Here is a 15,718-nt window from a genome sequence, read left to right on the forward strand (position 1 = left end):
TTGCCAGCTGGGAGGTCCGTATGGCGAAAAACTGTGACTGAGATCTTGAAAGCTTTTTCAAGACCGAGGTCACAGTTTTTCGCTATACGGACCGACCCTTAGCTGGTAAATAACTTTTTTTTTCCTCTCTCCCTCTTCCTCTCTGAAATGATTTTTTAAATTGTTGACTCGCACCGCGCTTGATACCGAATGCAGTAAGTGACTTACAAACTGAACGTTTCAAACAGAAATATTTTGGTTTAAATTCAATCGTCACGCCTCTTGTCTAATAAAAATCTGTTTTGAAACACTTACTTTTGTAAGTAAACGGATTCGCTGTCAAAAAATGGAAATTTAAGGTCATTACACATGCTCACGCAACCAGGGCTAAGCTCCCACCCGGGTTGGTGGGCAAGATAGAAAAATTCCGCCCATTCCCAGAGCCAATCAGATCGCAGGATTCGCAGAATTCCGCCCACTCGCGCACTGAGAAAAAAAATGAAGTTATTTAAACAAATGCAACTACAGATGTTGAAAGTGTAATGCGCCCAAAATTGGGAAGGATCCAAGGGAAACTACATGTCGTTGCTTGATGATGGGAAAATGGACAACTCGAACCTCAGATGTTCTACCTGAGCTACTAGAACTGACTGGACAGCTTGGTCGTTTTTAACTAGGTCCTGAATGGACAATGCGTCCCAGTGCTGGTCTGCAGGCTCTACAAAGTCATGTTCTCAAATGCAATTATAGATCTTCACGGTAAGAAGGATGGGAAAGTTACTTGGCAACTAAGAATCTTGGAATCGTAAAATTCCATGACCTTAACTTGTTACAAATTGGTCAATTCATGTTCTCTTATCAAAACTGAACTCTTCCTCCCAAGTTAGCTAGCAAATTGACTCTTAAACAGTCAAATTCACACATATTATACGCGAATCACTCATGCATTTCGTTTGCCTTCCTGTCGGTCTAACATCAAACAATTTTCAGTTTTCTATCAGGGACCTAAATGTTACAATTTTCTTACTAATGGTATAATTAATTCTTCCTCAACAGCTTCCTTCAAGAAAGCACTTAAGACATTTTTTTTAACAGCTACAGTATAGTGAATCTTAGGTATTTTGTTCTTCCTGTGTCAAATTGTTTTCACCTAGCAATTTTACTTTCACTACTTTAGACATATTTAAGCACCTTAAATAAGCAAGTGTTACTTTGTAATTGTATTAACAACATTATCAACATGGAAATTCAAATTGCTTTAATTTGTAAATTTTCGTTCATTACTTTATACTTCAACAAGTTAAATAACTAAATGCTCATAATCATTGTATTCTCCGTCGCCAACTTGCAAGTCAACGAAAGCTAGACAAGTTCCCCACTTTTGGACACATTTGATCCCATTCTGCTAATTTAGGCATCCGACACTGAGCCGTTTACTTAACAGTTATTACTAACATGCAGTTGCCTCAGATAAATTCCCAACACTTTAAAAACACTTGTAAAGTGTCTGTTCTGTGTTTCTGGAGAATGTCAATAATATTGCTGGGATCTGAGCATTTCAAAGAGGAGGAATTTATGAAACTGAGTTATTTCTCACCATATTCGAGACTTTGAGTTCAAAAGGCATTGGGTTGAACACTTCAAGAGAAACTTGTCCGATGTCACCGCACACCCATGTCATAACTATGAATGCAATATGTATGTTGATGTTAATATTTCTTTCCTCTTTTTTAAATCTTGCTCTTTAAATGATCACAATAAAACTTTGCTAATTAAACAATGCTGAAAAAACACTACTACACATAACAGTAAAAATAAGATACATATAGATGATTTTCACCTGACGTCACAGCAGCCATGTTGGTGAACGATAGAGGAAAAAAGTCTTTTGGGAATTTGACTTTATTATATAATGCAAAATGAGAGCCATAATCTGCTCTTGTTTTGTGCACCAACATAACCATCTCATCATATGATTGAAAACCATCTATGGATACATTTACATTTTTGTACGTCTACCTTATTTCAGATTTATTCGTTGTTTGTTTGTTGATTACCTATAATCACTTGATACATGAAACATTGGCTTCCTTTTCTGTATAATTACAACCATGTATTATTCTTCATGGAAGTGTTTCAGATGAGTCAAACAATAATATTATTATTATGGGTTGGATGGTCAAGAAGCTTCCCCAAAACTGCACCAAAGTGTTCAAAGGGTCATTTATTAAAATAATTTGTATTATTTAATGCATCTCCACACACATCCTTTGTCCATTGTGTTTGCAAAAGTGCGTTCACCATTAAAACAGACTGTCAAGTCATTAAGATGTCCACCACTTCCTATTTCTTTTAACTCTTTGTGGTCTGATAAATAGCAAGCACTTTCACCCACAATACCAAGGTTATTGAACGATATCTACAACCAAGCCATGCAACAATCTAGGTTACATTACAGGTGTTATTAATTTACATGGTATTGGTCCAGTCAAACATTATTCAAGCCCAAGATTGGTACACTGTATGATTGTGTTGAAACTAGTGAGAACACACTGTCACATATACATGTATGTAAATGGCGATTACAGGAACAAAAATTAATTTGTTCCAATCTAAATAGAGAGCTTCAGATTCTAGTACGAGAACGACTAGTAACGAATACGATATTTTCTCATAAGACAACAGTGAGCGCGCGCAAACCATCGTCATTTTGGCGGGAAAAACTTGATGCCGTCGTCATGTTAGTACGACGTTTTGCAAAAATGTCGTCGAATCACAACAAGTCAACAACACGGTAGCAGTTCTGGCTTTTTTTGGTGAGCAAAAAGGCTCAGGTACCAGCAATAAGAATAACTGAGAAACCTATACTGCTAACAAAGAGTAAGATTAAGCGTACAGGTTATAAATTTCCTTAATATTTTCGCTAAAAACGGGCAGTCAAAACTCGTACTCGTTCTTGTCCTTGTCTTAGAATCTAAAGGTCCCTAATGACAGAATGATGACTATGTGGCTCACCCATAAATAAAGTGCCCAGCATAATCATTAAAAGGCAGAGTAAGAGGGCATAATTAATTTTGTTCACAAACACTGTTACGTATTACTTACATGTGGCTTGCTTTGTGCCTTTTGCATTCCGTTTGAGTGAAGAAAATATGAAAGGACTTGAAGATCCATCTTGTGGTTTGGAAAGAGATTTCTTGGTGACAGGTCTCATATGAGGAGCCAAAGGTTGAACTTTGAAGGATCTGTGGAAAAAAAATACTTGTAATAATCATCAGATTGAAGTAACTATAATAAACTTAGCGTACATGTGCCTTACAAAATAATAAAATTTTTTGCCTTACTGAATACATTGTACTCCAAAGTGTTGCATGTTGATCAAATTTAAAAAAAAAGAGGAATTTCCAGGGTTATTTTGAATGCACAGTATTAAAAGGTTTTGTATCCATGGAATCCAAATTGAATTTGAATTTTGGCCCAAGACACTCCAAAAATGACCTTTCCTGAAAAAAATTAATAGTTAGCTTGATCCCAATAACAAACCCCAAGGACAGTGCCTACTATAATTGTTATTGCGCATACGTTCTGCCCATCTGAAGATACTCGGATTCCCTTTGGGTGATGCTTATTAATACAGGGATATTTTTGTGCAGTTCAAAACTATGCAGAAAAAGAAGAACTTAGCAAGTGCTAATGGCATCCAAAGAGAAAATTAGGGTAACCATGCATTTTTCAGAGATAATTAAGCTTGAATTTGGAAAAGAATGCCATACATTGCTTTGTATTTTAAAGCATTTTACAAAATAACATTGTTCATTTTTTTAATTACCTTCAAAAAATGTGTGGTTAACCCCAACTTTCTTTTTGGATTTTAAATAATACTTGTTAAGATCTGCTTTTCCCACATATGCAGTAAATGGTGCAAACATACCTTTGAATTAGTAGGCACCGTCCTTAAACCCAGAAAAAGTTAGCTGGTGAGTTAGTGAGTTGGCTGAGTCAAATGGTCGGGGAGGCAGATTACTGTATTGCTAAATATACATGTGACTTGCATTGCGCAAGCTAATTAAGGCCGCAACTTTCGGACATTCCGCAATTTGTATAATTTGATGACGTCATAGACGTAATTTACAACTTTATGACTTGCTAGTCAGAAGAACTGTGAGACGCCACTGGGTAAATGTCTTTCTTTGATTTAAGTTAACATTTGCATTTCTCTTACTAACTTCAACTCTGTAATTTAGATTTTGAACGTCTACACTCCCTGCGATGACCGTGAAATAAAGGAGTAGTTTAAAACCGTGGGAACTCTTCGGCTAGCAACACAATTACTCTCTTACCAGAGAGGGCTTTTAAATAGCCAACTGGTATACCTCTCATCACTTGGGATCCTACATGTAGTGATTTGTTGTAATTTTTCAATGATTTTTTTAAGCCCCAGAGAGGCCCATATATACCTGTACACTGTACAAGGAGTAAAATCTTGTGGTACATGTATTACATTAAAGGTTGATGGACTTTACATACCGCACAACTGGCATTTTGGTGAGTGACAGGCTTGCCATGTCTAGCACATCTGTTTTGTTATTTTCTTTTTCTTTGGGTGAGCCTGGATTCTGTTTTAATGAATTCTCTAACGATACAGACAGTTCTCTCTTCTCGTCATCTCTTAGATGATCATGCATTGTGTGCAGTAGAAACGTCACATGTCTGAGGAAAGAAAAGATCATGGTAATGTTTACTTTTGTAAAAAAAAATCACAAGGCCCTTGATGTTGGAGGAGGGGTGGGTTTGAATGGAAGCTTACAAACCACAAGTGCCAATAAGATTACCCAAGGCCCCAGAACTGATCAGAAATACAATGTAGATAATAATAATAATAACAATAATAATAATAATAATAATAATAATAATAAAATTAATAATAATAATAATAATAATAATAATAATGGTTTATCAACAGCATTTCCATTACTATTTAGCTCTACATTTGTCAAATTGAATAAAATTATTTCAAAAAAAAAATATATATATATATATATATATATATATATATAATGAGATACATGTATATTGTATTTTTGAATCAACAAGGCTGGAAATCCAACAATGTAATCACTAGCTAGTAGGATCCAAAGGATACACAACCCTTTGCTATACAAATGTTAAGTGGTGAGTGTAAAAATAGCAACAGCAAACTACTAACTGACCCATTATGAATGGAAAACATATTATGCCCTGATTCCCATTATGCAGTTAAGTTATTATACATATAATTATATATATATAGTTTAGTGTACGAAAAAAAAGCAATGAAGAGACAAACTCTTGACTGTTCTGGATAGGGTTTAATACACGACGTTTCAGCCGTTCTGCCTTCTTCTTCTTGAATGTTTTTGTAAAATTATTTAATTCAAGCTTCGAAATTTCAAAGTTCAGCAAATGGTCGTCATTATTCCATTCAACAAAAAATTTCTTGTTTATCGCAAAATGTTATTTATTTGGCCACTTCTGCCAAATGCAACCTGCAATATGTAGGCTCCACCTCGACTGAATTTAAAGTGAGATTTCGTAACCACAACCACTTTAATAACTCTGAACATGAAATTTCACAAATCAATTTCATCATTATCGAACAAATTAGGTCTTTTGAAAATTCTTTACATCTTGAACAATTGTTACTCACTAGGGAGGCCTATTGGAATGCGCAATTATTTACCCTTAATCCTCGTGGTCTCAATAAAAGGCGGGAATTTAGATCAAACACCGCATTAATTACTACAATTGAGTAGTCACGAGTTGACATTTTCCCAATATGATGCATTTTTATCGATATGTCACCTATAGTTCTTCATTTGTCTTTGATTGTTAAATCCATGTCACCTTGTAGCTTAGACCTTTGTTTTGTTACGTTTCCTTAATTTCAATATTTCTGCTCTGTATATATAAGCCGCTGTTTTTGTGATTTGCACTTGTAAATAGTTTTTTTAGTTTTTAAATTTTAACCTGAAGAAGGCCGAACGGCCGAAACTTCGTATATTAAACCCCGTCCAGAACAGTCAAGAGTTTGTTGTGGAGCATTGCACAGGCATCACAGAGGTCGTGGGTTCGAATCCCATTGGAGCCATTTGAATTTTTCAGGTGTTAAGGGCCCACAGACCGATTTTTCACGCGTTGCTAAGGAAGTAAAATGTTACTTCCGGTAACTGACGTCATCATATCATAAGCTGACAAGAAAACCCACTCACAAGCAAAAGTCACCGCACAAACTGTTGTTTCCATCGCAGGTTTTCCTTGCCCTTCCTCACGCTCGTTCTCACGTCAACTGCGCATGCGTAAACAAACTGACTTCCGGTTTGAGAAAAAAGCTAAATCTCCGGCGGTTTTAAATTGAATTAATTTTTTTTTTACATGGTACGTTTTACCCCCAAATACAGAACATAGCTAAGCATTGATTTTTTTAAATCATCTTTTTTGAAAAAGTTATGGGTATTTCAGTATCGTTTATGTCTTTAAAAAGAACATTTTTCAAAATAAAAAGAAAACCATGCTTGGCTGGATGCAAAAACGAATACAAATTATCATACCATCGATTAAATACCAAAATTGCGTAGCAGGGAGACAAATTTAGAGTTTTCTTTTATTGGTCACGTGACCATGGGCGTGGTATGATGACGTCATATTTAGGGTCATTGGCTTACAAAAGTTGGAAGCTGACCAAAATAATGCCAAGTTCTCTCAAATTACTTAACCATTACATCCTTAGCAATGCACCCCGAAAAATACGTCAGTAGGCCATTAAGAGACAATAATTATTGCTTCAATTGTCCACATAACTGAGAGGATCATTCTCCCTCGTAATAATTATCTACATGTATCTGTTAAACAAAATAATAGACAACAAAATTAATTAATTGCTACTCCTCATCAAAGAAAGCACTACCTGACAGACAAAGAAGGGTCCCCTAAGTAACGAGAAGTGCATATAATCTCGTTAAGAAGTCGAATTTGAAGGGCTGGCCAACCATTTTGATGACCTAAGAGCAAAACACACGCATGAGAGATCCAGGATTTATATTGCGGTTTCGTGCATGCTTGGATCATGGAAAAAAGAAATAATACTCCTGCGTACTAAAAGCAAACATCAATGAAAGTAACACGTCATGCAATTAAAGAACCACAGGCAAAAAGTGAGAAGCAGATTCCTTGTCTTGAAATACATGTACAAATTGATTAAACATGGTCTAAATATTTTTTCCAAAAAAATGTTCATGAAAATCTACATTTGCCATGAACATGACCTGATAACATTGTTTGCTGAAATCAAAAGTTTATCTTTTGTTTAATGTTCAACAATTTCATAAAAGTGGGGGAGGGGCCCATTGGACCGAGGCAAATGGAGTATGACTAACTAACTTGTAATTAAAGGGGCAACTTCTGAATGGCTTGAAGGTTACCTGTAAACTACATCAACCACTTGATGGTTTTCCTTTTGAAGAAATCCACTACTTTGGCACTTTTTTCCTGCAGATCTTCATTCTTACTGTGCCTTGTGGCATGAACTTAGTAAACTGCACTAATTATTTTACCATAGAGGCCTTTCAAGTGGTTTCAGAGGACATGACCTCAAACTGTGGTGGCAATCATTTTTCAAAACCACAACAGCTACAGGTCCAGTCAAGAAGAACTTTATCTGACAGTGTACTAGGTAACTCTCCTACATGTACATGTACAAGTACAAGTGGACCATTAGAAGCACAAGTTTGTACTAGCCCCTACCACTAAGAAAGATTTGCCACATTCTCCATACTTTGATGGTGCACAGAGCCCTTTTTTGTTGTTTGATTGTCAAATTGTACACCAATGAGTACTGCTGCCATATTTGCTTGCCGTAGCAATTGCAATCCAGGGAGAGCAAGGACTCTTCAGAGAGAATATAATTATGGAGTTTGGGAGACAGGTGGGAACCCCTACCAAACGCCATGCAATATCAAAATCTTTCCTCCTTTCCCATATTCTTACTTCAGATCTATCACACTCTAGATAGATCGCACTTCCTATAAACAAAGATACATGTAGTGGCTTTTGACAGAGGCATAATTATGATCTCATGGATTGAGCAGGAAAATAGAGCCCCTTAAAAGACTCTACCTGATACAAACATCTTTTCCTTTTGCATTATTCCATAAATGAAATACAAGAACTTAAACTGACTTTGTACCTTTTGGAATGTTTTTTTGATCAAGATGAATCCTGTATGCTTCAAGTGCACTCATTAGAAAGTTGTAAGACTGTAAAAGACCCATAAAGCATATCAGATGCTACAAAAATCAATTTTTTAAGAGGTTCACCGCAGTTTACAAATTAAACACTTAATGACTGGTCCGAGGGAAACAGTTCATTTAGTTTCCCGAGAATCTTGAGGGAAACAAAATGAACTGTTTCCCGAGGGACCAATCATTAAGTGATTTGTTATATAGCACAAAATGAAAATCGAGCAACAGCAATGGCGGGCGTCGGTCAACATTCCCAGGTAACAGTGAACTGTTACCCTCTGACGTCATAGATTTCACACTGTTGCCCGCTATTAAAGAGACTTTTGGCGGGAAACAGTTTCATTGTTAGATGTCATGTGACATTGAAGTAACCACTGAGAGCACAAGCTGCTGGGGGAAAAACTCAGCTATATAACAAATTCTGTTAATTTACTTTCACTCTTGGGGCCCACAGTCAGCCCTCTTCAAATTGGGTTCTTGAACATTAATCTTTTATTGCGGTGCTTCATGCACCGAAGGCACACATATGGAGCACCATTGGTAAGAAAATATGGTGACTCATCTGTGCCAGTAAATGTGGTTTTGGTCACCGTACATGTATGACTGTACGTCCACCCCTCCATGTATGCCAATGTGAAACTCTATGGTGCAACCTGTGTTTTTTGGCGGCAACATCTTTGACATTGGACATCCATGTTATGGCTAATTGACACCTGTCAAAACAAGGTAGCACTGACCAGTATCGTGAGACCATATTGCTGGCTCAAGTTTAAAACTCATCAAGGTTAGCTGGTTTTTTTTTAATTGACTGCTGAACAGGTACTGGCTTGTGATTGCATCGCAGGCTCAAGCCAGGTTAACTTATTGTAAGAATAAAGATATGTACCACCGGAGCTCTGCTATTAACATTACATGTACATGTACTACAATAATATTACCAGTACTTCACATTATTATAGTCCATCATCTCTATTGAAAATTATTCATGTTTTATTAATTATTATTTTCAAAATATTCTGAGGGGGGCCATCAGGCTTTTCTGTTTTGCGGCTGTAATCTTTTTTACCTCCCATTTTCTTTCTTGGTATCTGTTGCAATTTGCTGTTTTCCCATTTTAGCCTTTGTTTATCAGTTTTCGGGAAAGATACAAGCAGCTTTTCGGGTCTGGTATCCCATGTGGTTTTTGGTTCTTCCTGTTTGGTGTATGGTTGAGGTTCAACAATGACATTGTGTGTCAGCGTTACTACAGCATTACTCCCACTTCTCAATTAGCCTTATAATTTACGAGTGAATAATAATCACTGACACAGATTTAAGTTTGTATATGTTGTAGTTCAATTGCGACCTCCGGTTTAATATTTTTTGAACCAGTACAGAATTTTTGAACCAGTCCAGAGTTTTGCTCAAAATGTAGTCTTTTTGGTTTTGAACAATTTTGTGCTTTCTTACGACCACAATGCAGTAAACGAATGGACCACTTTCATAAATTAATGGCGACTGATTTAATATTATATTGTTAATTGGACCTACTGCACTCTGAGTCAGATGTGAGCCTATTGACTCAGAGGCAAGTACAGTACCAAGTCCTCTTACAGCTGTTACAGTAGACTAATTTCCATGCAATGGTTAGACAACAATGATAAAAAAAAAATTAATAGATTTCATACCAAGGGCCACAAAGGTTTCGGCAATTGTGACGATACACACTGCACTGCTGCAATCCTTGAGAAAAATCCTGCCTTTCTTCTGAATCCTAACTCATCATATAAAAGTGCTGCAGTGTTGTAGCGCTGAATCTGGGAACACATTGACAGCATACTAAATGTACTGTACAGTATCTTATGATTAAAACTGCAATAGTTATTTATGGCATCATTATGCTTTCAAAATAACTTATTTGACATGCCAGTTTAATATTGTCAATGCTAGCATGAAAGGGTCCAAAAAATGTCCTAGTCATGAAAAACAAGTTAAATTTGACTTTTCCCATTTGACCAATGAATGATGATCTACATGTATTTCAGAACTTCCTGTTTAATACTGATGATAATGATGAAAATGCCAATGATGTCACAATGATAAAGATACAGTGAGGGATGATAATAATATTGATTTACACAAGGACTTTCCTAGATAAGGATCAAGTCTGCAGAAAGTCACCTCCAGCAAGCACATACTGTAGCAACCAGGAATCACTGCCCAAAGGGCAAGATGGAATTCAACTCTCTTTTTTGAATGCTGGATGACATGCAAAAGTACCTTTTCTTGCTCTGTTAGTGAGATATTGACTGACAAAGAATTTTGTAATGCTATGCTTGCTTCAATACGTCTCTGTAAAAAAAAAAAACCAATATTAGCAAGTAATTTATTATAATAATAGTAATAGTCATGTCTTTTAGATGCTTTACCACGAGGAGAAGTGTGTTGTGCAGCTTGATTATCAAGAAATACAATCAACCTCTGCATGTACATGTAAATACATGTAGCCTGACATTTTCTTATCCCAAGCACAAATAATAATACCGGCATATCGCACAAGACTGTTGCCTAACAGGAGCCCGGTAGCCTGGGGCTCCCAAAGAATAGGTCTGGGCGTCTTAATTTTTCACAGCAACACCTTTCACTTCATATGTTGGGCTCCTAATTTCTCAGCGTTTAGCGCTGAGGACCCCTTTAAAATTTTCTTAGGCAGCAGCCTTGTCGCACCTTGTATTTTCCAAGGCTGTTCCTAACAGAACAGTGGATTGAACTTGTTTAGTAAAAACGAAAATGCACAGCCACTAGTTTTTTTCATTTGAAATTAAGCCTGTTGAAATCTGCTTGACAGTTTTTAACTTAGATCTGAATTCTGAAATCCATGAAAGCACATTCCTTTTATTTACAGAAAACATTTTTCTTTGCCAAGAGGAAACTATTGAGGCCCATTACAAAAACTATAATAAATATTATTATGTTATGTAGATTTTCAGATTTTCAATCAATATACATGTACATGTACAGCTGTACTCCTTATTCCAAAATAGCCACCAATTTTAGTGTTCTTTTGTTTACTTGCAAAGTAGCCCTTGTTCCCACAATCAAGGTTACAAAATTCTTTTGAATTTTATTTTTAAGAACGTGGCAAAAAGGACTACTTTGCAAGAAAAAAAAAGAACCTTAATGGTGGCCATTTTGAAATAATGTGTAACGAAAGTCACACAGAGCCTGGTTGTTCAAAAGCCAATTAACTTAATGCAAGATTAGCGCAAACGTTTGTTTCATGTTTTCAACTTTTTGGTGAAAACTTCTTTCAAACGCTTATTGTTGTTTTTCAAGATTGACTTCTTCTAATGTAAGGTTTTGCCAAATACATGTATCAGTGTTGAACAACATTTGGGAGTGGAGAAATAGACTCCTTGGTAAACTTTTAATCTGGGATTAAGGTAAATCTGCTTTTGAACAACCAGGCCCTGATCGATAGAATTTTCATATGGGTCTTGTGGATACTGTTCATGTATGACAAAGCTAGGCACTACATGTAAAATGTAGCATGTACAATCACGTACATGTATCTTTCCCCAAAGTACACACCTGTGATTAGTCAATTTAGCTAAACATACACATATTTTTCAGAATTGCCCATTTGACTTCGTGGTGCACCTTCGTTCTCCATTATATTGGCACTAGATAATTATAACAAATGTCTATTTAACACATGTAAGTAACCTTGTTTTCTTCGAATGTTTGGTGAATAACACTCCCTGTTTGTTCCATTTGCACCAGAAAAAAAAAACATACATGAAGCTGTATCTTTAATGCCATACAGGGTTGACCCTCAAACTATTAACCCTTTAATGCCTAAACTGGTCTAAACCAGCCAGACTTACATGTAGTACTTTACTTTGTCTAACGTCAGACTTAGTATTTTACTCGTCAATGGGGAACCCCCAGGAGTCAATGGGTTAAGTAGTTAGGAAAAGGATTTACAGTACTTACATGTATGTGTACACTGTACACGACTCACTGTAACAGTGAAGGCCTCATGTGGCATTTAACGGAACACTGTACCTTGATTTTTCAGGTTTTCCTTTCGTTACTACACTGTACTTAAATAACTGCGGTGAAGAACAGTGCTAGCAGAGGTCTCTTTTCTTTTGCATTCGCTGGGCTGACAAGTATGGTAAAAGAAACCTATATCAGAGAGAGTTTCGACCCATGGCAGGTCTCTTTTTCTGTCCTCATTAGCTCAGCGAATGCAAAAGAAAAAAGACCTCTCCTAGCAGGAAACTGTAGAGTCAATGTCAGCAACACAACTTTCGAAAAGAGCTTTTTCCTACTTTTGTAAATGAACAATAATGAATTTAGTAGAGATGCTCTAAAATTCTCAAAAATGACCTCATACCTGACGAAGTATAAGGAGCCTAGTAAACTTGAGATTAGCCTCAGTTTCAATAACAGCTGCTTCTTTGACCTTGATACAAAACAATAAAATCGTGACATCAAATTACATGCAACTGCTTAAAGTTGGAAGACTGCAGGCACAAAAAAGAGTAAAGCTCTTAGGAGGCTAAAATACTTATATCATAATCTAGCTCTTGCATTTTCGCATCCAAAACTTTAGTATTCCACAGGGGTTCCGATAATACGAACAACCTTATCAATCTTCTCTACTTTGCCTAGCCTGAGTACAGCCACCCACTCTCCGCAAAAAAAAATGGAGAGGAGCATCTGTAATTTACCGTTAGTAATTGTGTTCTGGAATAATTTTGCATACATTACTGAGTGATCTATGCAGACCAAAATTTGCGCAGCTCATATTTCTTTGGAGCTAAATTCTCAAAATGGTGGTCAATAAGGTAGATTTCAACCGTGCATTGAAGAGTGTCTCCAATATTTTTAAGATACATGTACAGGTACCTTGGCTTTATAGCATAGAAGCACACTTTAAAGGAAAGGATGTATTAATTTTGCAAGTCTTCCAGCCGGGTATGGCTCTGATCTTCAGAGCAGCACAGATCGTTGCCGACGAGCTGTTATTTTCCTCGATATGTCCACATCTCAAATCTTCCAGGGCAACACGCTTTGTAGATTGTTTTTGAGAATGGCTAGGCTGGTCCGAGCAAGGCATTGGGATTAATTGACAGGTAAGGGATAGAGGGAGACATTTTTGAGTGGACAACCTTTTGAATAGTGCTTTAAGTACACTGTAATTGAAATTAGCAGTTGTCTTGATTTGAGACAATCAGAAAGTTTTACTGTCGACCAGTTTTTGGAAAAGTAAAAAGCCTGAAACAATGGACAACCCAGCCAAAATAGAAAATTACTTAATTAGAAGCAACACCCGACTTACAATGTACATGTACTGTTTCTCTTCTTCTTGTCAATGTGATAGTGGGTGGGAAGTTTATAATACCTAATTCCAATGTTTTGAATATCTGTAGCTTTTACAAAACATTGCCAGACAGGAAAATGCAAGAGACAATAGGGAGCTTACGAAACGAGGACGACGACGGCTACGAGGACTTCATTTAAAAATACAACTCCGCGTTGTTCACATCGCTACGAAACTATTTCAAGTAATTCCACGTTAAAAATGTGTAGTAACTGTCGAGGAATTAAACTGGTATGAGTGAGTTGGAAGCCTTGAGAGACAACTGAAAATTCATCGTCATGTGCTAACATCCTCCACAGAACCTTGAATTTGGTCATTTCACGTCGTCATTTAGGAGATGACGACAAAGAAATGTGCCAAAACGTAAAACGCACGTGAAGAGCGTGCAGAGCCATTGTTTTTGCTCACTAAACCTATTGTTTTGTAGCGTGGTCGTTGCCGTCGGCGTCTTCGTTTCCTATTAAAGTTCCCTAATATCAGAAACATGTAGGCAGTGAAGATCAAAGAAAATGCCAAAACCCAGACAGCTGTGAAAACGCACAGATGCACACTAAGAACTATGGGATATTCAAGGGGGTTTGCTAATGGCTGGCCAAGGATTTATCAGAGTAATCAAATTCACAGGTTTGGCTCCTCTGGGACAACATTGATTTTTTTTTTAATTTCATTAAACTGCACGCACTGAAATCTAAACAGAAAACACCACTCACTCTGCTGTAATGCTTTAACGCTTCCTGTAGTCTTTCTACCATATCTTCTTCATTAAGAGGCAAAGGGTTCCTAAATTTTGATTCATCCACGTCACTTCCAAGTCCATTACTTGTCACATTTACAGAGTTAGCTGCACATTCAGTTGGAAGAATCAACGACTTTATGCCCTCTTCGGCCTCATTAGTGATAAACGCTAATGAAGCTGCACACTGACCCTCCAAGGTGCCGGCAAGCCACAACAAATCGTTTGCTGCTCTTAGATGCTCTCCAGCAATAAGGTACTGACTAAGAGCCTCTTGAGGTAATCCAGCTAACATACACAAATCTCCAGTGTACTTTTTCGATCGACCAATAGTTTTCCTCTTTGTCGTCCTATTAACAATAAAGGAAGAAAATAATAAGTTGATAACCAAAAAAATCTCCCCATTCACCCTTTTTCCCCACAAAGAGGGCAGACGATATTAATTATTACCGGTATATGACTTGAACTGTCAGGAGTAGCTAGGATAAAAAAGACATGTCTATGAATGTCATACAGTACCGCTCAAAGTAAGTTACCATCCTCTCGCGAGACGAGTCTCTCGTCTCTCGACATCTGCCTGTGAAATCTACATATGAAGTTGATTTCCAGAAGAAAAATTTAATGTTTCGATAAACTTGAGCGGCCGCATGTAAACACTGTTAATCGATCAATTTCCTGCAGCAGTACTTAAAGCTTAAACCCATCGAACTGCCATAAAAATTTGTCTTTCAAATTCAAGCGAATTTATCAGAGGGAAAGTGAAGAGAACGCAGTGACAAAACTGATGCACATTTCAGCTGCGCAAAAGCTTACATGGTTAAAAAAACGAAAACGATCTGTTGAATGAATTAAGTTTTGTAGATGACATTTTCAAAAGTGAAGTCATCAAACTTGAGTTTGTTTTCATTACCGTAGCAGCTAAGTCTTACTGTATATATACTTCCTACTTGCTTGCAGTCATTTACATTAAAACGTGTCTGCGGATCAACTTAAATGTGCAAGTAACGAACTGTGGGCAAAACAGCTGTAATTCAGCCGGACTATCCGAATTAATTTTGTTCAATTTCATACGGTGTTTTGGGAAAGCAAAGTTCCTCTAGAATTTCACTTATCTGTTTACAATACCACCACAGTGAAACATTGCCAATTGGCATGATTTATTTATCAGTTTTAACAGTATTGTAAATTTTGATTCTTTTTTTACGCTCGCCATGAGCGTTGTTTTGTCGTTTAAATTCGCAAACTTTCGTGTAACCATCAGACTTCTATAAAAATGTATGCCAATCTTGCCACTTCAGTGATTCTCCCGAGACGAGAGTCTCGTCTCTCAAGGTGAGACTCTCGTCTCGCAAGAAACGA

The 15,718-nt window shown here is 36.9% G+C and overlaps 1 protein-coding gene across 1 annotated transcript in view; it reads right to left on the reverse strand.

The window, feature by feature from the left end:
- Positions 1–15,718, reverse strand: part of LOC138004245 (trafficking protein particle complex subunit 9-like) — a 29,459-nt gene that overhangs the window by 12,396 nt on the left and 1,345 nt on the right. Inside the window, exons 2-10 of the mRNA XM_068850721.1 lie at positions 14,337–14,709; positions 12,637–12,705; positions 10,515–10,586; positions 9,923–10,051; positions 8,201–8,270; positions 6,923–7,016; positions 4,507–4,689; positions 3,085–3,224; positions 1,577–1,662 (exon numbers count right to left, since the gene is read on the reverse strand). Coding sequence (XP_068706822.1) covers positions 1,577–1,662; positions 3,085–3,224; positions 4,507–4,689; positions 6,923–7,016; positions 8,201–8,270; positions 9,923–10,051; positions 10,515–10,586; positions 12,637–12,705; positions 14,337–14,709 — 1,216 coding nt within the window. The remainder of the gene's footprint in view (positions 1–1,576; positions 1,663–3,084; positions 3,225–4,506; positions 4,690–6,922; positions 7,017–8,200; positions 8,271–9,922; positions 10,052–10,514; positions 10,587–12,636; positions 12,706–14,336; positions 14,710–15,718) is intronic.

Source organism: Montipora foliosa, chromosome 5, assembly GCF_036669935.1.
Source record: "Montipora foliosa isolate CH-2021 chromosome 5, ASM3666993v2, whole genome shotgun sequence".
In the NCBI taxonomy this organism is placed as follows: Eukaryota; Metazoa; Cnidaria; class Anthozoa; order Scleractinia; family Acroporidae; genus Montipora; species Montipora foliosa.